General features: G+C 36.9%; 2 protein-coding genes across 2 annotated transcripts; one reads left to right on the top strand and one right to left on the bottom strand.

Moving 5' to 3' along the window:
- Nucleotides 1-1,479: 1,479 nt before the first annotated feature.
- Nucleotides 1,480-7,883, top strand: LOC306869417 (D-amino-acid oxidase-like). Its single transcript, XM_079416186.1, has 11 exons — nucleotides 1,480-1,610; nucleotides 2,024-2,226; nucleotides 2,361-2,475; nucleotides 2,845-2,921; nucleotides 3,069-3,134; nucleotides 3,570-3,624; nucleotides 4,798-4,902; nucleotides 4,985-5,067; nucleotides 5,485-5,602; nucleotides 5,683-5,781; nucleotides 7,348-7,883. Exons 2-11 carry the CDS (start codon nucleotides 2,033-2,035, stop codon nucleotides 7,477-7,479), a joined length of 1,044 nt encoding a protein of 347 aa, XP_079272312.1. The 5' UTR covers nucleotides 1,480-1,610; nucleotides 2,024-2,032; the 3' UTR covers nucleotides 7,480-7,883.
- On the bottom strand, nucleotides 7,645-23,728 carry LOC306869416 (synaptic vesicle 2-related protein-like). Its single transcript, XM_079416185.1, has 16 exons — nucleotides 23,523-23,728; nucleotides 19,342-19,502; nucleotides 16,105-16,190; nucleotides 15,784-15,882; nucleotides 15,538-15,609; nucleotides 15,303-15,427; nucleotides 14,641-14,704; nucleotides 13,768-13,893; nucleotides 13,495-13,623; nucleotides 12,289-12,362; nucleotides 11,998-12,074; nucleotides 11,652-11,756; nucleotides 10,837-10,948; nucleotides 10,653-10,734; nucleotides 9,925-10,014; nucleotides 7,645-9,053 (listed from the first exon to the last, which is right to left on the bottom strand). The coding sequence occupies exons 1-16, from the start codon at nucleotides 23,555-23,557 to the stop codon at nucleotides 8,841-8,843; spliced, it is 1,650 nt and encodes a 549-aa protein (XP_079272311.1). The 5' UTR covers nucleotides 23,558-23,728; the 3' UTR covers nucleotides 7,645-8,840.
- Between the last annotated feature and the right edge of the window lie 1,339 nt (nucleotides 23,729-25,067).

Below are 25,067 nucleotides of genomic sequence, written 5' to 3'. Positions count from 1 at the left end.
AAATGGCGTTTTTTTCTCTAGCAAATGCGCAAATAGTAAATGACTGGACTGGGCTAAGGCCCGCTCGCAGCAAAGTTAGACTGGAGAGAGAGACCATACGATCTGGACAAACCTCGTTTGAGGTGAGCTCATAGAATGACCATTACACTTAAGATCTGATGCCATCTTGAAGAAAGATCACTATAAATAATGAAGATAACGTATGATTAATACAGAGCTCCTAAATGGACATGCTATGGGAAAAATATGAGATGGGAGAAAAAAATTATATTGCAATATCATTACTGCAATTGGATTTTCCAATTGCTTTTGCCTTTGCTCGCAAAACCTTTACTTGCCCCCAAAGAAAATTATATAAATGGGATGAAAAACTACATTGTATAATGTTTTAACTATATAATATAATACTTTTGGAAGAGAATTCAAAAGTTTTTGAATTGTGTGAAGTGAAGGCAAAAGCATTGACTTTTTTCCACCTTTGTTGCTTTAATTTACTTTCAGTTTTAGTAGCAGTAATCCTAGTACATTAACTTATTTTATTTCAGTTAATTTCTTTAAGTTCATTAAGTTTAAAAGCATTGATTGATTTCATCAGAACCCCAAGAGCCATATACAAAATGTTAGCATTTGGTCACAGAACTGGTAATGGAAATACTATGAGATGGGAGGAGAAAAATATTTTAATGTTTTCGCTTCTCAGGGGAACACGGAACTTCTACAAATGAATGCAAAATATTTGCAAGAGAACATAAACGTTTTGCAAGTAAATGCTTAAAGGGTTACTCCACCCCAAAAAACCCCCCAACGGCACACTTCTCATCATGCCACACACATACCCTGCACTGTACCTTTAAAAAAGCAGAAATTACAAATGACCGAATATAGCATTGAGCAGTCGAGCTGAATAAACAAAGATTGTTGATAAATGTTGTGTGTTTTGATGCAAGCCGTCGTTTGAAAAATGCGCTTGAAGCCTGATGTGCTAGAATAGACAATAATAAAATATATTTGACCTACAGACCTGCTCTGATGAAAGCCACTTGCTATTGTTTTATTGTTATTGAGCTGTATTTTAAGATAAGAATCCAATAACTTATATGCCTGATTATAAGGGATCAACTGGAGTTTGTTTTATTTGTGATATACAGGTGGCGTGGTTTGACAAATACCCAGAATTTACCTCGGCAATGCACCCTGGCTTGAAATAACACAAATGTTTCTCGAGTAAATGACTAACAAAAGATTTGTTGCCACCTGCAGGAGTAACCATGTAACGCAAGTGTATAAAAATATTCGAATCATTAAGAGGAATCAAAACGCCCACCACTACACTTGAATTGGGAATAGCATCTAGAATACTAATTTTACTACTTCTACCATGCAAAAATAGTAAGACTAGTATTGAGAATGGAGCCCATACTGAGCATCTAGTGAATAACACACGAATAGCGCCACCTCAGCGTCACAGCTGACGTTACGTAACGTGGGAAAAAAGTTCATTTGTAAGTTTTGCACCCTGTCCTTACACTCTTCTTGCAAGAGAGAAGATAAGGACGTGTTCAGGGCAACGTCGATCTCTTTTTTTGGAGGTAACAAGACAAAAAAGTTTGGTGAGTAAAGCTGTCCTTTTATAAAATATGAAGTATACCTTGAATGCAGTCTAATGTACCTCTGACACATGCATTAATGTAAAAGTGTGGATTATTTCCAGCTTGGCATTACATGCAGTGCATTGACCATTAAGTTATATACAATTCACAAGGATTCAACCAATAAAAACAGCTCAAGCTCTATAACCTTGTTACAAGGATTTAATATTGTGTCTCTTTGGGGGTTTTATGGACATAAGACTTAATAAAATAAATTAAGCCTTTCCCATGAAAATGCAAACATATGGAAGCATTCTGTATTCACTGGTGGATGATTCAGAATACACAGGTTTGTATTGAAATTTTTCACCAATCAGTTTACAACATTGCAATATGTAATAAAACCATGCATTCATATTTATACTTGCATTTAGTTAGCAGACATGAGGGTGTGCATCATTGGAGCGGGGGTCATCGGCCTCTCCACCGCTCAGAGCATCTACCAGCACTTCCACGGCAGGATCACCCCCCTCACCATAGAGGTGTATGCTGATGTCTTCACTCCACTCACCACCAGCGACGGGGCAGCTGGACTCTGGCAGCCGTATCTCTACGACAAGGGGAACGTGCAAGAAACGTGAGCTTTCATTTATGTCGAAGTGTCTGAATCTAAAAGTGTCAGTGAATCCTTATGTTTCTCAGTTATCCTGAAGAACCCAAGATGCTGTATAATCTCTGGCAGCAAGTAAAATGTTTTATTTCCTTTTTCAGTACATGGAACAAAGAGACGTTTGACTATCTACTTAGCTGCCTCAGCTCTCCAGATTCAGTGAAAATGGGAATCTTCCTTCAGTCTGGCTACAATCTGTGCCCTGAGCCCATGCCGGTGAGAACATGATACCTTTCCATTGCATGTAATGTCATTATCTACAGAATGGTATATAATAAACCTCAAGTTCTGACACACAGGACATACTGTAGTATTTTGTGTTTAATGATTTCACGTTTGGTCTCTGCCTGTGGGCCCTTAACTATAGTATGAAACATGTTCAAGTCCAGTGCAGGGCCAGTTTGAAATTGCAGAACAGAGCATAAAGAACCTTATTGTATAGCTGAACAAAAGTCCTAAACGTCCACTTTAACTTCTGAGGCCTCTCTCTGGCACTGGTTAAAACCAGTGTAAAATTAGAGTGAAAATAACTGACCCAAGAGAGAATAGTGAAAATGGCTCAATCTCTCTGCTCCTCTCAAACAGGACCCCTCATTTAAAAATGCTGTGTTGGGTTTTCGCCAGCTGACTAAACGTGAACTAGACATGTTCCCAGGATACAGGTACTTATCAACTGCATCTCATCACACAAGTTATTTCTGTAATTTACTGATACTGACTTGTTTTGTTGATTTAACCTTTGATGGTTGTAGTAATTATTTTTGAAAAATTGCATATGCTACTTTTCCTTTTTCCTTCTATCTTTTCAGTTTTGGTTGGTTTAACACTGCTCTGATGATTGAAGGAAAGACATACCTGCCCTGGCTTATGGACTGGTGAGAGACTGCTTTTATCTAATCAGTAACCAACATTAGAATTGGAATGAAATGGAATATACAGTGGAGTTCAAGAGTCCACAGTGAAATCTAATATTCAAACTGTAATATAAGCTTAGAAATTGTTACATTTAATATATATATATATATATAAACAAATAAGCATTTTGACTTGTTAAGTAATCTTGTTGACTGATTAAGTAATCTTTTAGATTTCTAGACTTGTATATTACATGTATATTATGTGTCTAGACATCTTGCATATATGTGTGTCCAATTTTTACGTTAATATTTTTTTACTGTATATGTATCAGAATAACTGTTATGCATGTATATAGTCATGTAAAATCTGTCATGAATCTGTTACTCTTTTCTAGACTAACAATGATTAACACTATCTTTGACACCTTGGTCACATTCCTGTGTTTTCTGCAGGTTAAGACAAAGAAAGGTCAAGTTTTATCAGAGGAAGATTGGATCATTTAAAGAGGTCTGAGTAATTCCTTTTTCATTTCCATTCATCTTTTTTCAAATTAAAAGATCAGTATCTTTAAATTTACACTACCTATTAAAAATAAATCATTTATCAAGATTACATGATCATAATTAAGTGTGAGAGGTGAGACATTTACAATGCAACAAAATAATTATATTTCAAATAAAGACTTTCTATTCATCAAAGACTCTTGAAAAAAAGTATCATCATTCCCACAAAAATATTAAGCAGCACACCTGTTTTCATCATTGATAATATGTAAAAATGAAAAAAGTGCATATTAGAATGATTTCTGAAGGATCATGTGACACTGAAGAGAGCACCCAGCACACATTTTGTTCCACCTTTTGACTTCTGGTAGGAGGTACAGATCCCTTCTGGCCAGGACCAAAAGAATGGCCAACAGCCTTTATCCCCAGGCAGTTAGACTGCTGAATAAACACTGTCCCCATCTCCTCTCTCCACCCACTTAAATTTGGATCCATTATGTACCACTCTTCAACAATGGCATTAACTGTGACCTGGACTTTGCATTGCTGCAGCACACACAACAATACACATCATTACTGGTTATTAATGTTTCCCTATCGCATACACTTTATTCCTTGTCAATGTCGTATTGTCCCGTTTACATACTGGGCTATTGCTGATCATGTTGGACCTTATTGTGTTTACATTCCTATGTATTTGCACTTTATGAAATTGCACTGTCGATTGAGGCTCTAATGTAATCTCGATGTTCTACAACAATGACAATAAATTATTTATTCACTATTCACTATGAAGACTGGAGTAATGACTGCTGAAAATGCAGTTTTGACATCCCAGAAATAAATTAATTTTAACATGTATTTAAATAGTTGTTAAAATATATAAAACAGTTATTTTGTAATAATATTACAATAATAATATTGTAATATAACACACTATTACTGCTTTTAATGCGTTTTATACAACATAAGAGATTTAAACCCCAAACTTTTGAATGGTAGTGTATCAGTAAGAAAAGTGTAGCGTCTGGTTACCTGATAGTAGTTTTAACATAACATATTACAAGAACATTCTCTAAGTCTTATTTAATGTTCAGATTATGCTTGCCTTATATATACTGTTAAAAAGTAATCATAAAATGTGTGTATTTATAATGACCTCGAAAATGGGCTCCAGTTGGCAGATAGTGGTGCTGATGTTATCATCAACTGCTCCGGTATTCGATCAGGAGACCTCCAGCCTGACCCTGAGCTCAAGCCAGGCAGAGGACAGATCATTAAGGTGAGGTTTAGTGGATGAAAGTCAATCAGACTTAAAGTTTTTACATGGAACTGATCTGATCTCATGCTTTTTATATCAACAGGTAGACGCTCCCTGGTTAAAACACTGGATCCTCACACATGATTCCTCTTCAGGAGTCTATAACTCACCGTACATCATTCCTGGGTGAGCCTTTTCATGATGAAACGCTACTGCATTTACAGTAATCTAAAGAGAGCTGAACTAAAATGTAAATGTAAATAGTAGATAAAAAACTTAAACTTTAAATATTAAAAATGTTGCATTGGCAACTAACTGGAATACTAAAGCTAAAATAAAAATAAATTGAAGCTAAAGATAAAAAACTAATACAAATGACAAAGGCACAATAATATTGATACAATTTAAACTTAAAATGAAAACTGAAAATATAAAATAAATTAAAATATTAATAAATACTGGGATGATACGTAATATTAAAATAACACGTAATAACATAAGCATTGTTGCTCATTTTTCACTTGTGTTAATAATGAAGTGCAGTGCAGTCTTGTCTTAGCAGTGATGTAATGTACATTACCTCAGGTCATTTTGTTTCTGCAGGAGTCGTTTAGTCACTGTGGGTGGAGTTTTCCAAGTAGGAAACTGGAGTCTGCAGAACAGTTCTGTTGACCATAAAGGAATCTGGGAAGCCGCCTGCAAGCTTGAGCCCAGTCTACAGGTAGTTTCAATCATTTTAGCCTTGCTAAATTAGTACTTCTTTGAGTGGCATGAGTGCATAGAATCTCCTTTTTTCTCTAGCATGCGAGGATAGTAGATGACTGGACTGGTCTCAGGCCCGCTCGCAGCAAAGTTAGACTGGAGAGAGAGACCATACGATCTGGACCAACCTCGTTTGAGGTGAGCTCATAGAATGACCATTACACTTAAGATCTGATGCCATTTTACAACATAAATATCCAAGATAATATATGATTAATAAAGAGCCCCTAAATGGACGTTATTGAAAAACTATGACATGGGAGAAAAAAATGATTTTACTGCAATTAGATATTTTGCTTTAAAAAGGTACTTCTACAAATTGTTTATTGTTGTTGTTTATTGTTTATTTGGATCCCCATTAGCTTCCACAGAGTGGTTGCTAGTCTTCCTGGGGTCCTCAACTCAATCCAAAACAGACAATCGTACAAATAGTAAAACAAAAACAACAAAAAAAACGAATTGACTTATCACATCACAAACTATACATCTCAGCAGAAGCAACACTTAAAATATACATCTACATATTTATAAGCATATCTTCACATTTTCTTTGAAATACATACGTACCGTTACTCTTTCTTATATCAATGGGAACCATATTCCAAGCAACAGAACCTCGATAAAGTTTTTTGTCAATGAGCAGTTTTTTAAAAGCCAATCAATATTGAAATCACCAAGTAAAAATATGTCCTTATTTTATTTATAACAACAACCAACTAAAATTGGTTTGCAGTGTGAAACAGAGATCTCAACCCATGTGACTTCAATGTAATTATTCATTAGGTCTTTCCTTAAAATAACTCCAAAATGTTCCTTAAAATAAAAAGCTTCTCCGCCTCCATATTTATTCCGATCTTTCCTATACAATTTATAACCATTAATCATAAGCTCAAGATTACTCATAGCTGAGTCTAGATGTGTCTCAGACAGTGCTAAAACTTGAATGTTATCTGAATTACATATCCTCGCCACCTCATGTGTTTTATTCCTTAGGCTACATATATTTAAATGCGCAAAAATCAATCCTTTCTTTGACAACATCGATAAAAGAGATGATGTGGAATTATTCTGCATCATAACAAAACAGTAAACAATGAGTAAATTGTAAGGATAATAGTTACAGAATCATTCAACAATTGCACTGAGCTTATGTTCGATGAAGGATTTGCAAGAGAACATAAAAGTATTGCAAGTAAATGCTAAAGTTTTGCCAGTGAACATAAAAGTATTGCAATTAAATGCAAAATATTTCTAAGCAAAAGAATAACATTGTGTCTACATTGAACGATAAAACAATAAACCCTTTATAAAACACATTAAAATTAGATTCTGTCTACACTGGATGCAGTTTGGCATGAACAACAAATCTCAGACAGCAAACTGATGCATATTCTATTTAAGACGAACTGACACAACGAACAAATGATTTGCAGTGGTTGCTTTTTTTTGCATCCAGTGCAGACATGTTCTAGTGTGATACAGCATGAGCGAAAATGGTCACGTCCAGTGTAGAAACAGTGTAAGGTTTTGTGAACGAACACTAAAGTTTTTCAGGCAAACAAGTTAAAGTGTTCCAAGTAAATCATTTTTTAAATATCGTATTATCGTCTCGGATTTTTTCTATCATGATGTCCATTAAGGGCTCTGCAGATTCATGATTCTCTATTCACACATATTCGTGTTTCCTGTTTTCTTTCACTTCAGGTCATTCATAACTACGGACATGGCGGTTTTGGACTGACCATACATCGTGGATGTGCTGAGGAAGCTGCTCGTCTCTTTGGACAGATCCTGGAGCAGAAAGGCTTGCTAGCATACTCTAAATCACGTCTCTAATAGATCTATGCCCCTGGAATGTTATCTACAGTATCAATTCTTATTCACACTAATCTAATAACCATCATCATACTGATTCCACCAAGAGATAATGAATCTTCAGAATTTAGTACATTTATCTGCACTAATCTATAATAAAGATACATATACTCGCTTTCTTTTGTTGAAGCATAATTTATTGTTATCATACATGTACATCCAGTGCAGTGGCAAGAGATCTGTGCACACAGACACAAAACGCAGTACTAAATCGCAAAACGCAGGCAACTCTCGCCACTCACAGGAACAACTGCACACTTCTCATCATGCCACACACATACCCACTGTACGTTTAAAAAGCCAGAAATACAAATGACCGAATGTAGCATTGAGCAGTCGAGCTGAATAAACAAAGATTGTTGATGAATGTTGTGTGTTTTGATGCAAGCCGTCGTTTGAAAAATATACTTGAAGCCTGATGTGCTAGAATAGACAATAATAAAATATATTTGACCTACAGACCTGCTCTGATGAAAGCCACTTGCTATTATTTTATTGTTATTGAGCTGTATTTTAAGATAAGAATCCAATAACCTATATGCCTGATTATAAGGGATCAACTGGAGTTTATACACTTTACATGATTGCAGTTGGCAGCTGGTGAGAGGACGAAGAGAGGTGCTCTGAAGTGCTGAGCGGTGCCAAATGAAGACTTTGGTGTCCACTAGATACGTCACTGTTGTCAGCGAAAGTCTAAAACGGTGAATGGATAACATTTAACCAGATTAAAGTATGGTAAATGGTTAAAAAAAGCAAGATAACAGAGCACAAACTGGTGCAAATGTCTGATTAATAGCAGCATCCTGTCTTTGCTTCAATGAAGAGATAAAAGTTCTCATGACTTTGCCAAAGGAATGCTGGAGTGTAAAGCCCTCTTAAAAATTTTATTTCTGGTGCTTTCATACTAAACCGGTCGCAATCGTACATTCTATTGTGCTATCTTTTAGGTTCAAATCTTTTGTTGTTCAAATGCTCCTCAGATCCTCTGATCATGTGAGAGTGATTTCATGTGTTAAACTGCATAATGCAATTTGTCATGTTTTAGATCCATTTTCAACCCATTTCCTGTTGTAGTTCCTTAGGGCAAAATGGGGGTATTATGTGATGGGAATCTATTCCACTCCATTTCTCTGGTTTGGAGGTTCATAAAAAGAAATCCTGCAACCATTGGTGGAGGAATGTGTCATTAATGGACGGATTTAAATCAAAACCAAGAGTTCTTAAAATGCTATTCCTTAGTGGACACACGTTGCTTTTTTTTTTTACAGAACAGATTCCCAATTTCTTCAACAAAGTCTTTCCAAACCTATCTGTGATATTTCTTAGTCCTGTGATCCAGAGCTGGAATGTGGAATCCCTCCAGGACTGTTGTCTGAAGCCCGTCCCTTCATCTCCTGACCCCACTCTCTGTGACTGGACTCCTGGAGGCCTCGTCCTGTGGTCTCTATGGGCAGGGCACAGGAAGCGATAGCAGCCAGCAAACAGCAGCAACAGTACACCGACAGAGTCAGGTACACAGATGATTCCAGCATCACCTTGAGGAAAGAAGCAGAGATGGACAGTCTTCTAGGTTACACACTCAACAGTTTAGTAAGATTCAAGTTTGGTAAGGGGTATTAAGATTAATGTTTTTAAAGACGTTTCTAATGTTCACCAAGATTGCATTGATTTGTTCAAAAATACAGTAACACTGTGAAATATTTTTACAATTTAAAAGAACTGATTTCTATTTCAATACATTGAATTTGTCATTTTTTACTTTGATGGCAAAGCTAAATCTTCAGATTCATTACTCCAGGCTGCAGTGTCCTACGATCCTTCAGAAATCATTCTAATATGCTGATTTTGCGCTCCAGAAACAATTCTTCTTGTTACTAGTGCTGAAAATGGTTGTGCTGCTTATTATTTTTGTGGAAACCACAACACATTTTTTTCAGGATTCTTAAGAATGATATAGTATAAATAATAGTATATAATAGTTTAGTGTATACAAAAATGTGGACACAAACCTTGCTTCAAGTTTTTTTTTTCATTATTGTAAAATTATTTGAAGTGCAGTTAGTGAATGAGACCCCTTGTCTTTTTCTCTCTTTTTAGTCATATTTCTGGTATCTCTTTGAATTGTTGGCAGAGTGAGCTTTTTGCAAGCTGGACTCAAAATCATGCAGCCCACACAAGCACCAAAGCTCAGCATATCAGATCATTTGCCCAAACTGCCACAGATTCAAAACACTCTATTACAGGAAGTGTTTTAACATTTAAAAGCAAAAGTAAATAAAAATATTAAGTATATTGGATCTCCAACATTTAAAAATAATTTTGTTTTGTTTTGTTTCTTTTGCATATTTCTTTTGCATTAATATGTATTTTATGTCTTTTATAACTTTCTTGTTATCGTTTGCACACCTGTGCCACAAATGGTGTGATGAGAGCTCCAACCCGAGCCATCCCACTACTGGTGCCCAAACCCAGTGCCCTCGTGGCTGTGGGATACACCTGCAAAAGAGGTTTAGAACAAAGATATTGTCATTGAACAATGAACTATTACTGAATGGACCTACATGACCTACATGGATCTATTGCTTCACTAAAGTTTCTTCAGCCTGCTGTTATGCTGTAAACACTTTCAAAACCAGTTAAATATTGCTGACAAAGGTTAATGTAGTTAGGTAAGCTGCTTTGCTCCTTTCGGTAATATACAGTCAGTAACTACGTTCTTAAGCAACTAGCCTATGTTCTTTTACAACCTACAGACACTATGTGTAAAAGTCAACCCTCCAATCCTGATTTTTGGAGATGAACTCCAGTAGTTTATGAAAAGTAGGATGACAAAGCGGCCTGTTTTATGTCAGGTGAGCTGTTGCAATGGCTGCCAGGTGGTGGGATTGAGCCAGGAGCTGGACGCTTGCCAAGGTCAAAATCCTTCTCCAGCACAGCTGTTGCCTTGAGCAAAACATTTAACACTGCACTGACAGGCTTTACTCTCCTTACAATGTTTTCTACCAAGAGTGTCAAATTTTTCAATTACAGATTCCTTTGACAGGGCAAAGAAGGATAGAGCTTCCCTTTGAGCCTCAGTTCTTCCAAAACAAAAATTATATATCAGCTGAAATTAATTAAAAAGGAGTTCTCACCTCAGGGGTGTACACATATGCAGCCTGGAAACCTCCAGCGATAAAAGCCCTCGCAATGAATATAAATACTGTCAAAGAAGTCCTGCAATATAGGGAATGTAGTTATTCACAGTACGTTCACAAGTGTGATTACCACAGGCTTGAATGCCCTAGAAACATGACAGTAATAGAAGTGCTTTCTGACCTTCCCACACAGCCGTAGAGCGGCACGATGCAGAGCGAGAAGACAAAAAAACACAGTGCCATAGTCTTCCTCCTCCCTAATCGATCAATCGCCCACAGGGTCACCAGCAGGCCTGTGATGCATCAATCAATACGTTTGTCACATTTTCTTTATGCCTGCCATACGTTATTTATAAATAAGACGTTAAAGGAATAGTACACTCAGAAAATGAACATTTGCTGAAACTTTACTCCAAAATGTTTCAATTTGACTTTGTTTCTTCAGTGGAACAGATTTGAAGAGATTTAGCATTGCATCACTTGCTCACCAATGGATCCTCTGCAGTGAATGGGTGCCATCAGAATGAGAGTCCAAACAGCTGATAAAAACATCACAATAATCCCCTGACATTTGATTAGAATTGTTTTGGACTGTTTTTGCTTGTAAATGGTGGATGACCTTTGCATATTTCAAACAAGATGACACTTTTTCTCTGGAGATATCAATATTATGGATAGAGGACTCACATTTTAGCTGGAAGCAACAGTTTGAAGTTAAGAATGTCATAATGATGGCTTTGTTTTGCTTACAAACAAGCTATTCACTTCACAAAATGTTAATTGATGAATTTGAGTGGTGTGGATTTTGATGCTTTTATCATCCATTTCAACTCTCATTCTGATGGCACCCATTCACTGCAGAGGATCTGTGATGGAATGCAGAATTTCTGTGCAATGGGTTCAGAATCCCTAGCGACTCCACTGAGCCTTAGAGTGAGTAAATTTTCATTTTTGAATGAACTATTCCCTTAATGGCATTATAATTCAAATGTATACCAGGAAACTCAGAAAGTGTGGTCCACAGAAGGTCTTTGTAATCATCTGAATTTAGATATTTGCACTCCAAACTGCAACCTGGCTCCCTTTTACTGCCCTTCGCCCCTAGAGGGAGACACAAGACCAATATAAGCACACAGATTGCATTAATTGTATATGGTTAGCATTCTACCACTCTATAGTTTGAAATGATATTAAACACACTATGATAATAAAAAAAAACATTAGGCAGTATACAGGTTATATTGTACAGTACTGAATAAATGTGGTATTCTATTCTATACATGGTCCTTACGTTCTCACTATGCTCCAGTCTGTTTTTAAACACACAAAAGCTTTCACTCACTACCACAGGCGCCTCCCTCCTGGAAAAGCTCAGTGGTCAGCAAAACCACACCATAATATGAAAATGCATTAGAGAACCTGCATCAGAAAGCACACAATAAACAGAATATGAACGAAAGCAGCAAGAACAAAACATTGTGGAATATCTGAGTGAAATTGTGAAACAAAAGAGTGAGATGTGACAAATCTCAGGGAACAAAAAGTCCTTTAGTAGCTGGCATTTACATAAAGACGTGATTGAATGAGTGTTTGTTCACACAGTAATTAATAGGAATTTGGAGGACCATCTTACCATATGAACCAGAGCAGAACAGTGGTCCAACGGAAGTGTGGAGAGAAAAGATCTTGGATTTTCCCCCTGTCCTCCTGAACACAGAAAATAACAATATACCCAAAATAAGGAGAGATAAAAATGTCAGACTGGTTAAGAGAGAGAGAGAGAGAGAGCATTTGCAGCACTGAATTTTTCATTCTTTACAGTAAATGAAACTCCGCTATATAGTTGGAGAGGACGACATGGACGACAGCCAAACTAGCTGCAAAATATGTACACACCATACGACATGGTTATTTCATTGCATTCATTTCCTTTCATTTTACCTATTCTTCATTGTATATAATTGGAATTGTTACAATTTATATTAGAGATACTATCTGCTGTGTTTTTTTTCTTATTTATTTATCGCAATACTATAATACAAATGTCATGCCAATAAAGTAATTTGAACTTGAGAGATAGAGAGAGAGAGGGAGGGAGGGAGGGAGGGAGGGAGGGAGGGAGGGAGGGAGATAATAAATACGGTAATATTGTTCATTTTATTTTTTAAAAATGTAATTTATTCATGTGATGGCAAAGCTGAATTCAGCAACCATTACTCCGGTTTTCAGCTAAATATTTCTCACTATTATCAATGCTGAAAATGGTTGCACTACTTAATATTTTTGCACATATTTTTTCAGGATTCTTTGATTAATAGAAAGTTCAAAAGAGTAACAATATAAGTAGTATAAATAATATTATCTAATAGTTTTGTGTAGACAAAAACATGAACATCTGGTTTAAGTTGGTTCTATTTTTTTCCCATAAATTTAGAATAATTTTAAGTACAAACATATTAATGAATCATAATTCATTAATAGTAGGGCAGTCGTGGCCTAATGGATAGAGAGTTGGACTTGTAACCCGAAGGTCGTGGGTTCGAGTCTCAGGTCTGGCAGGGATTGTAGGTGGGGGAGTGAATAACCAACACTCTCTCCACCCTCAATACCACGACTGAGGTGAGACCCTTGAGCAAGGCACCAAACCCCCAACTGCTCCCCGGGTGCCTAATTTCTGCATGAAAACATTCACACACTAATGCAGATTCAACACATTGTATTATTGGAAGTGTTTTAACTATTTTCCAAGAAATAATATTCAAGTAAAGAGAGCCATAAATGGCGTAAATTATATAAATAAGTAAGCAATATACACAAGTATATTTAACTAGTGTTTTACCTGTCTGGCCACTATGAGTTTTCCCAGCGGCATGGGGACATTATTCTCTGTTGCAATGCGTTTGAGTGTGTTTAAAGCCTTCTCCTGGTTTCCTGTCAGGACGTCGTAACGAGCGCTCTCCGGCAGCCACTGTTGATGTGCATTTGACATTTTGCTTACTCTGTTGTTCAGACAATATATTGCTCACACCACAAAAAAAAAAAAATGGTGTGGTCTATCCATATCTAGCTTTAAGAGAAAGAACAAACTGATATTCAAGAACTTCATACTTACAAAGCAAAGAAAAGCAAAAATGAAGAGTGGAATGGTGGAGAGGGCCAGCAGCCAGCGCCAGCCCAAAGTTGGCATCACCAAAATAGCCAGCAGCACTTCAAATACTGTACCCAAAGCCCAGAATATCTACAGCAGATCAGAGAGAAAGTCATTTAAAAGAGATTTAGAGATTTCGGATCTCCATATTTTGGTTCAACTTATAACTTATAACTGAAACAATTTAATCATTCAAGGCTATGATACCTGTTTTTAATAACCCTTGTATGGTGTTCAGGTCTGTGGGACCAGTTTTCACTTTTTATCAAAAGAAAAATGATACGATTAATTATTTTTTCAAACTCAGACTCATTGGCCATGGTTCATTTTCTGTGAAGAGCATTTATCAGAACAAATTTTTTAATGACCGCACACTGTACCCCCCCCCCCCCCCCCACACACATTTATATTACATATAGGATGTTCTAGAAGAAGATAGAAGTTAATAAAAGTGTGGAAATTTTAGGTCCTGTGTACTTTCACTCTAGTGTGTGTGTGTGCATGTATGAGAGAGAGTCTGTGAGAGTGTGAGTGTGAGTTTTGTGTTTCTGTGTTGCCGCAAAAGGTTGTAGCACTTTAATTCACAGAAGTGATCTAACAGAGGTAAAGGGCAAATATTAACCATATATGCTGTTTATATTGCGTGTAATTGGAATGAAGAAAACATCTGTTTTATCATAACATTACATTTTTGATTGTGTTGAATTAAAAACCCCAAAATGCAGCGGGTCCACAAGAACACTGGCTGAGTAACAAAAATATGAACACCACACAAGGGTTAAAGAATAGAATAGAATAGAATAGAATAGAATAGAATAGAATAGAATAGAATATTACCTCTATCAACAGAATGCAAGTGGCTCTGGACCGCATGGGGAGAAACTCAGCATACAATGTTACTCTAATAGGAGAGATCAAAAGTTTACTGTAAGACTTTAATTATTTAATGATATTGTTAAATAAAATGGCAAATTGTAATGGAGAATTTATAGATTAAAAGAACTTGCAAATCTCCTTACCACTTACCAAAATGCATTAAATATTTGTACACAACCATTCAAAAGTTTTGGGATAAGAAGGTTTTTTTTTTTGTTTTTTTTAGCAAGGATTAATTCAATTATTTTTTACACTGTTTCAAAAAAATGTTTCAAATAAATGCAGTTCTTATGAATTTCTTTTATTCAGCAACATTTTTTGAAAAAACCCTCACAAATATATTAAGTAACACAACTATTCTCAACATTGATAATTATAAGAAATGTTACTTGTGCACCAAATCAGCATATTAGAATGATTTCTGAAGGATCATGTGACACTGAAGACTGGAGTAATGATGGAGTAAATTAAATCACAGGAGTAAATTAATATTAAAATATATTTCAAATTTTCAGATCAAATGCAGCTTTGATGAGAAAAAGACTTTCAAAAACATAAAAAAATCCTAACGACACCAAACTTCTAAATGGCTGCGTGTGTATTTAGATCTGTGTCACACTTACGATTGTGGAGCCCCTCCAATGCCGAAGCCCACCAGAGCTCTGAGGAACAAGATCCATCCGTATACAGGTGCAAACGCACTGAGGAGGCCGTAAAACAGGGTCCATAATACACTCATCTTCAAACCCTACCACAAAAACACACACAGCTCTAATCAGTCCCCGCTGATGCACAGTGAGAATATAAATAACATTTGTGCTGTTGGACATTAATTAATTAATTCATGAACATACTCACTGTTTTTCTCCCATATTTATCAGATATGTTTCCCCATAATGAAGAACTGATCATCATTCCAATGAACACTGCCTGTTTAAGAGAAGGTAAGAAACTCATTACATATGCGTCAGTGCGGTTATTCAGGCAAACACATTTAGGAACAGCTGATGCAAAGCTTAACTGAACAAGAACATTTCTACAGCCAAACCTGTCTAAAAAAGCATGAGGGGAGTCATTATTGACTCAAGAAGTAGTGTACAGTACCGAAGTTAGCAGTGCCACCTGCCAGCTGGGCAGTGCCCACTCACAGTGCAGTTGAGGGGCCAATATACTGAGAATCATCATCTCCATGGCGTCGGCCATCTGCACACAAATACAACCATCGGCAATATGGAAACAAATATAGCAACTACTCCTTCTGACTACAGAATGAGCTAAAGATTTACAGCTTAAAAATAATAGTGTTCATTTGAATAATATATCATTTATACAGTGTCTTTCTAAAACCCAAATTAATTGTAATCATACAGGGTTGTGAAGATATGACAATTATTCCCTCTCTGCATTTAGTTTCAGCTTTGTTACCCAGGAAAGTCCAGTCAGGATGGACAGTTTCCACTGGAATGTCCCAAAGCCAATGGCTTCCACTGCATCCTCAATCATGAAGGTATCTGTTGAAAGAGCAAAATATGGAGAATAGTTTAGCCTTAAATGTGGCATATCATGAAAATCTGACTTTTTCCATGTTTAAGTGCTATAGTTGAGTCTCCTGAGCATCTACCAACCCAGAAAACGTGAAAAAGAACAACCTAGTACATTTTTTGGTAAGCCTTTCTCTGCAGTCATGTGAAAAAAACAAACGAGCCGCTCAGATTTTGCTCCCCCTGTGACGTAGAAATTTCTAAGTTTCCACCTACGGCGCCACCATTGTGTTTTTGCAAGCGGCAACGGTGTACTAGTTTTAACGCCATGGCAAAAGTTTAAGCAAAGCATGCTAACTGTTCTGTCTTTGAAAGTGAAAAAAAGTCAAATGACATGTGGCCAAGTATGGTGACCCATACTCGGAATTTGTGCTCTGCATTTAACCCATTCAAGTGCACACACACCAATGCGGCTGCCCGGGGAGCAGTTGGGGATTCGGTGCCTTGCTCAAGGGTCTCACCTCAGTCATGGTATTGAGGGTGGAGACTGGAGAGAGCGCTGGTTATTCACTCCCCCCACCAACAATTCCTGCCGGACCTGAGACTCGAACCCGCGACCTTCAGGTTACAAGTCCAACTCTCTATCCATTATGCCACGACTTCCCCTTTTTTATTTATTCATTTTTTTCTTTGGCTGCACTAATGAGCACAGAACACTATTTAGAGTCTCAGCCTCAGAGGAGATGACTTATTTATTTACTGTATATTGATGTTTATGCCGTCACACAGATCTAACATAAACGTAATTTCTTTCCCAGCTGTTTACCTTCACAGACATAACCGACTGTTTTTGTAATTCATGCGTTTTTAACATGAACTTGTGTGTATTTGACAGTTTAAGCGCAATAAGACATGAAAGAGAACTTAGTTTAGTACTCTCATGCCGTGTGACAGCCGCTTTCTGTGCACATGTTTGAATGTGAAACCCTATTTCAGATATTTAAACTAATATGGTTTAAATGGATTTCCGCGAGATATACATGATAATCAAAACCAAACAGATGTTTTTGGCAGAGTATCTGAGGAATGAGCTGTAAAGGCACAGCTCTATTCTGGAAAAGGGGATGGGCAGCAGCAGTTCATTTGCATTTAAAGAGGCATGCACTAAAACAGCATGTTTCTGCTTCCAATCAATATAGGCATTTTCAAAATTATATAATAAATGATCTGTGAGGTATTTTGAGCTGAAACTTCACAGACACATTCTGGGGACACCTGAGACTTATATTACATCTTGTAAAAAGGGACATAATAGGTCTCCTTTAAAGTACATATTGCAGGTTGTATTTAGTGGGAGCGGGCGTGAGCCAGTGTGTTTTCGGTAGTTATTTTTATTTCAATTTATCATCGTCATGGCAAATTATTGTGTTTGTGGAGGTTGCACAAACTCCAGCCTGTCAGGACATAGAGTCCACAGGTTTCCTAACAAGAAATAGGACGGTATCTTCTGGGCCTCGGTGCGTTTGCAAGTATATATCGCTGCAGCCCGGAGACCTCCAAGTGGGAGGGACTTATGCCGCAAGTAGGTTGGGCAGCTCCAAGAGGGAGGGTAGGTTTAGGGTTGGGTTTGGTGTAGGGCATATTAACAAGGCTCAACCCATTTGGAGCTGGCTCCGACCTCCGTTTATACCTATCACCAAGTTTGTGCAGTTGAAGAGACTGGACTTCATTAATGCATCTGCTTAAAACAATGCGGTGGTGTGTAACTTAGCGATCACTTTATATTATCATCCCGGCGATATGATGCAGTTCAACATGGGATACCAAAGCAAGAACCTAGTGAGACTCCGAGCTGGTGCGGTTCCTTCAGTAGACGCAGCACCTTCTTCATCGGGTACCGGTCAGCCTGTGTTTGGCCGCCGGCGGGAAACATGATGGTGCCAAATCCATCAGAGATGCAGCTCCATGAAAATGTGCACCGTAAGCCTTGTTTTTAACATTTGCTAACTACCAAATTAGTGAACAATTATTTAAATAATGAGACTCAATGAGATGTATATAAGTTGTTGTAAAGCACTGTAGCTAGCTTGTAAGCATTAGCAATATCATTACATTTTTAAAAACCGTGTAAAAACTTTACCATATGAGAAGGCATAGCTTGTAAATTAACCTCAGTTTGCTAATATTATAACCATCAAGTCTAGTGACAGCTTAGTGACATTGTTTGTATAAGTATAAAAATCCACCCAGTGGTTTTTTTTTTTTTTTAATCCCTATTTTAAAATCCCCTTTCTCAAATCAGGCTTTTCTGAGATTCTTGTCAGAATGACATAGTTCTGTTCAGGACCCTCCCACGAGAGTTGATTGACAAGACCGTGTTACCTTAGACCCACCCTGAGTGAACTGAGTGAGCTGTAAACAGTTCGACCACCATTGTGTCGACTCCGGTGCAGGGGAAGACAAGATGTCTCAGATTAAGCGATTGAGGTGTTTTGTTGTTGGATGTAATAATGAATATAGCAGTCGTCATTTACTCCCGACATCTGAGCCACTGAAGATGCAGAGGATTAACATTACTTTAGTTTTGAAGGGAATGTGCCGATCCCGATCTGCCTAAATGCGTTTATGTTCGCGCGAATCATTCATGGTCCAGCTTCATCTACAGAAGACTTGAGTATAAGGTTTTTTTTTTAATGAACCTTTGCAAATCGCCTTTCCTAATAATGTGCTAGTTAGCCAGTTTCGCGGCTAAAGTAAACAGTACTGCTCGTCACCCCACGGAAGAGACGGGTGGGGCAAGCAGAGCTCATTAGCATTTAAAGCAACATGGACTAGAATAGCTTGCTAAAAAAACAGCTGATTTTGACAGGATAAAAAAGGTGATTTTTACACAACCATTGAGAAATTTGAACCAAAGTATGTTATAGACTTTTCATTATGACCCTATAGAATCATATCAACTTTAAGTTTTTCTAATATATTTATATATTTTTAGCTTAATTAACAAAAAAATATTTTTTAAATCAATGATTTTGGTTAGCAATAACAGCCCTGAATCAAAATTTCCAAGCAATATTCCTGAAAAACACATTTAGAAAGAAAAGAAACACCTTTTCTGACAGAAATATAACAAAAGAACTTAACCGCTGATCAATAAGCTATATTAATTAGCTAATCATACCATCAGTGGGGTTGGCAAATTCCCGAGGCACCGGAGCACCATCGGCCAGGGAAACAGACTCCATATCCGCCCGTCCTCCCTCCACCTGCAAAGCCTCGTCCCTGCCGCCACACTCATCCTCAGAGCGAGTGCTTTCACCTGTACGCCGAAATTTCACCACTCTGTCAGAGAGACAAACAGGCAGACAGATAATAAGGTACAGAATCAATCAGATGGACACATTTCTGAAGCACTGCATTTGAATGGTTCCGACCCAATGACTAAAATAACCAATAAGGAGGATTCGGAATTAAATATGCTCTATACCTTTCTGCTACGGCTGTTTTCAGAAAACATGAAGAAAGATCATTCAATCACAGATTTACAACCCGAATTCCGGAAATGTTGGGACGTTTTTTAAAATGTGAATAAAATGAAAACTAAAATAATTTAAAATCACATGAGACAATATTTTATTCACAACAGAACATAGCGAACACAACAAATGTTTAAACTGAGAAGTGTTTCACTTTATCCACTAAATGAGCTCATTTCAAATTTGATGCCTGCTACAGGTCTAAAATAGTTGGGACAGGGGCATGTTTACTATAGCGTAGCATCTCCTCTTCCTTTCAAAACAGTCTGAAGACGTCTGGGCATCGAGGTTATGAGTTTATGGAGTTTTAGTGTTGGAATTTGGTCCCATTCCTGCCTGATATAAGTTTCCAACTGCTGAAGAGTTTGTGGTCGTCTTTGACGTATTTTTCGTTTAATGATGGGCCAAATGTTCTCTATAGGGGAAAGATCTGGACTGCAGGTAGGCCAAATCAGTTTATTATGCACAGTACAATCAGATGACTGACTTTGAAACCAAGTATGTTTTCTGTAAAGATAACAGGCTTGTACCAATCGTGGAATGTTTATTTGCAAAGCACTAGCACTGCTAATGCCGAGCTTGAGCTCTTGAAGCTCCGCCCTCTTCTCCGGGAGCACCAGCTCATTTGCATTAAAGCAACATACTGAAATACAGAGCGTTTTGGCTCATACCCTAAAAGTGGCAATTATCTGTCGGGTATTTTGAGCTAAAACTTCACATACACACTCTGGGGATATCAGAGACTTATTTTACAGCTTGTAAAAAGGAGCATAATAGGTCCCCTTTAAAAGACATCGTCCAGCATTCATAGTGCCTTCCAAAACATGCAAGCTGCCCATACTGTATGCACTTATGCACCCACATACCATCAGAGATGCTAGCTTTTGAACTGAACGCTAAAAGGTCTTCCTCCTCTTTAGCCCATAGGACACGTCATCCGTGATTTCCAACAAGAATGTCAAATTTGGGCTCGTCTGACCACAGAACACTTTTCCACTTAGAAACAGTCCATTTTAAATAAGCCTTGGCCCACAGGACACGACGGCGCTTCTGGACCATGTTCACATATGGCTTCCGTTTTGCATGATAGAGCTTTAGTTGGCATCTGCAGATGGCACAGCGGATTGTGTTTACCGACAGTGGTTTCTGGTAGTATTCCTGGGCCCATTTAGTAATGTCAGACACAATGTCAACTAAATTAATTAGTTGCTAGATGTTCTCTCAGCTGAATATTTTCAAAATGTCTTGCTTTGTCAGCCCTTTGTTGCCCCCGTGCCAACTTTTTTGAGACCTGTAGCAGGCATCAAATTTGAAATGAGCTCATTTAGTGGATAAAAGTGTAACGTTTCTAAGTTTAAACATTTAAGTTCTCTATGTTCTATTGTGAATAAAATATCGGCTCATGTGATTTGAAAGTCTTTTAGTTTTCATTTTATTCAAATTTAAAAAACGTCCCAACATTTCTGGAATTCGGGTTGTAAATAGGCCTGACAGCTTAATAACAGATTTAGCAGTGCCTATGCATAATATAGCGGCAGCCCATACAGCCAATATATATGCTGTTTATTGTAACATGGCAGGCCAAAATAAATCATTCAACAGAACAAGGATCTGTATGTGGAATACAGCTGCAATGTGCAGAACAGTATGATGCACATAATAAGAGACTGTTGCCAAGGTGATGAGAGAGCTCCCTGTTTGTGCAATCCCTCTTCTGGGGTTCTGGAACGAAAGTACAAGAGAAACCCAGACGTGCGAAGAGACTGTGGAGTGATGTTTGAAACTGTGACTCACAACAGACAGCCTTAATGGGGTGACCGGATGACAGGCATCTTCTCACTGAATGAAATCTGCTGTTTGAAGAAAACAATAACAGATGCTCTACCGGTAATCAGGGGATTTTACTTTACAAATATCTTCACAGCTATGAAGACAGATTGGATCAGGTATCAGTAAATAAGAGGAGCACACAGATATCCCATGGTGTAATTACTGTAATTGCAGTGCTCACAGAGACACAATGAGCAATAAAGCTTTCATGAGCAGACAGGCAGTGCAATTAAACAGATGACCTCTCCACGCTCAGCAGAGACAAACGTTTCTTTGGGAGCATTAAAAAAAATAATAAATCATCTGAAATTTGCAATGGTTTCGATGACAGAACAAACATGAGCTCCTGCAAACATAAAGAAAATGCTAAGAAAGTGACGATTTCGTCAGTATTATTTTGAAAAAACCTGAAGCCTTGCTGAAACAAGCTCTACATCAACAATTAAGAGCGCTGCCATCATGATTTCTGCACACCATCAGATGGCGACTGGGCCTACTGCCAAGCATCAGCAGCACAGGAATAACATCAGCATAAGCAGGCAGTGTATTCAAAACTCGTACATGTGGAAAGACCTATACTGCGACACAGATAATCAATGACACACAAGGACAGATTTACATTTATTTGTAACTTGCACCATCTTGTTAAGATGCCACTGAGGCACTGGGCAGTCAGTCATAATGAACAGTATGGCTGCTCATTAATGACCTCATTCTTTTTAAAACCAATGATACTTTGTGCTGTGCTGAAAATCCTTTATCTAATATGGTTTTCTCTGTCCAAAATGACCGGCCTTTTAAAAACTGCTTGTAAGTTCCAAAAAGATTTACAAAACCTCTGTAAAACATTAATAAAAAGACTGATTTGATAACAATATAGCAGAACTCTATAAGCAATTTTTGGGAGCACTACAAGTGCAGTAAGGTGGTGGTGTTGGGGGGAGGGGGGGGGGGGGGGGGGGGTTAAAAATATTTCGGGAGGGGTTTATACCATTCATGAGCAAAGTCAGAAAGTTTTAGTCCAATGTGATAATATTAAGTAGCATTTTTGGAAAGAAAAAAAAAAAAAAAAAAAGGAATTTTTTTTGAAAACAAAAAACCAAAACACAACATAAGGGATATTTAAGCTTTTTGCTATAATGTAAAAATGCTTGTAAATTGAACAGAAAAAGAAAGTAAAAATGTTACAATAAAAGCTTTAGCTTATCGTATAAAGTTTAAAATTATATTAGCTTTAACAGAGATAAATGCAATTTTAGCTTTAGCTTTTAGAAGCATAATAAAGTATTATTTACCATACATGTAATTTACAATAAAATAATACTTTACGATGAAAATAATATTACATTTAAGAGGAAAATACAAGTATAATTCTTGTAGGCCTAAGTAATTTATAATATATATTTTATAATAACTTTTTTAAGTGAATTTGTGGAAACCTGCTTCTTCCCGTTTTTTAATTGTAAAATGAAGACGGTTTATAATTTTGAAAAGTGCTTAGTGCTTAACCCTAGCAGCCCTGCCACAGAAATCATTTTAAAATACTGTAAAAAAAAATTTAAAATCACAGACAGAGTTGAACATATTCTATTAGGCCAGTCAAATTGGCTACATGTTATTGCGTAAAACTATTTGAACACCTGTGATCTGTGAGCAGAATGAGTGTCTATACCACATTAAAATAACCATTGCGTTATTCAATAGAGTCGTCATGTACGATGCAAATGAATCAATGGACGAGGACATTTCTATGCAACAAAACGTTATGTACTTGATCTGTTTATCAAACATAGGCTACACCTTTGCCAATCCATACAACCCAAATATCCATATTCTACATCAGCCTACATCTACAGCAGCCATTATGTAAGCAGTGGTTTTTCATATAAGTTGCATGAATATCAATGTCACATTGTGTACGGCACAGTCTAGCAGCTGTAGAATGAACGGAACGGCTCAGGTCGGATGAAAGAAACGGCATGAAAAGCAGACTCACGGGAGCTGTCTTAACTGAAACAAATCATCGTCCATTATCGGTTTGTTCGTCGGGCTGCCGGTGTCTTTGTTGTCTCATTGCCGTTACGTTGCTGTCGAGTCGAGGCTGATTTCAGCACCGCGGGCGTGAGGACAGGAGCTCAGAGAGGGGTGGCGCGCTGCGGAGCGTCCTCCTGCGTCGCGTCGCGTCGCTCACTAGTGCTGAATCTCTGCAAAGGCTGGAACCAAAACACCGAACACACTCCGGAGATGATGAATCAAGACAATATACCTCCCATAAATTTCATTGACGTTTTTCCCCACTCACGTTTTTATTTCTATATTATGTAATAAAGTAAATTATATTAATATTTAAATGTTCAATGACACAAAACATGTCTTTAAATTACTGTAATAAATTAGATCTTAAAATAAAATAAATTACACGTTTGGATTTAGCTATGCCTACTAGTGCATGAGGTCATGTTTATTAAAAAGATAAAGCTGATAATTCTACAGATATCCAGATTTCTATAATCTGCCGTACAGAATCAAGGTTATAGAGTTGAATATTGAAGATCTAATGACAAATCTAACAAAATATATAAAAAAAAGTTATAGGCTACTGAAAAGATAATAAATAAAGAATACATACATAAAAGATTGGTATTTTGATGGGAAATATAGAAAGAGAAAGAGTGTGTGTGTATATATATATATGCTGTCAAACGATTGTCATCTGAAATAAAAGTTTTTGTTTACATTATAAATGTATGTTTACTGTGTATATATTATGTATATATAAATACACACACATACAGTATATATTTTAAAAATATTTACGTTTATACATTTACATACTCTTATATTTTATAGAAATATTTTTAATATATAGGCCTAAACATAACATATTTTCTTAAATATATACACATGCATGTGTTTGTATTTATATATATAATAAATATACACAGTATACACACATTATGTAAACAAAAACTTTTAATCGCGATTAATCGTTTGATAGCACTAATATATATATATATATATATATAAGGGGTATTTTGATGAGAAATATAGAGAGAAAGAGAATGAATACAAACTAGCTTTCATTTCTTTTCTTTTTTTTTCCTCAAATGTGCAGATTTGCAAATAAAGGTCGGATAAATTAGAAATCCAGGCGGAAAAGTATCTTCGAGATGAAGTCAATAAATATGTAAATAAATAAAGATATGTGATGAGTGAAATGCCTATAAAATTCGGTCAGATTTGAAGTCTACTCATATGTTTATTTGGAACACAAAACAAATCGAAATACGCATATAAATCCTCACAAATATTTAAAGACTTCGTGGCTTTCTAATCCAAATTCTGTCAGTCTATGACCTGGACCATAATAGCCTATGGGTTGTCTATTATCATTCAGCTAATCTGTAAAAACTAATATTCCTAAACAGTTAAGGTAGGTGTTGAACACTAAACATTGTTTTAAGAACATGTCTGTTCTTCTGTAAACACAAACCCTTCTAAATAAATATAGGCTGCAGCTTTCTCAGCCTTTCATCATTTC

This window comes from Barbus barbus (genome assembly GCF_936440315.1).
Source record: "Barbus barbus genome assembly, chromosome: 5".
Classification (NCBI taxonomy): domain Eukaryota; kingdom Metazoa; phylum Chordata; class Actinopteri; order Cypriniformes; family Cyprinidae; genus Barbus; species Barbus barbus.
The sequence above is the reverse complement of the archived record's forward strand: the minus strand, read 5'-3'. Positions and strand labels throughout refer to the sequence as shown.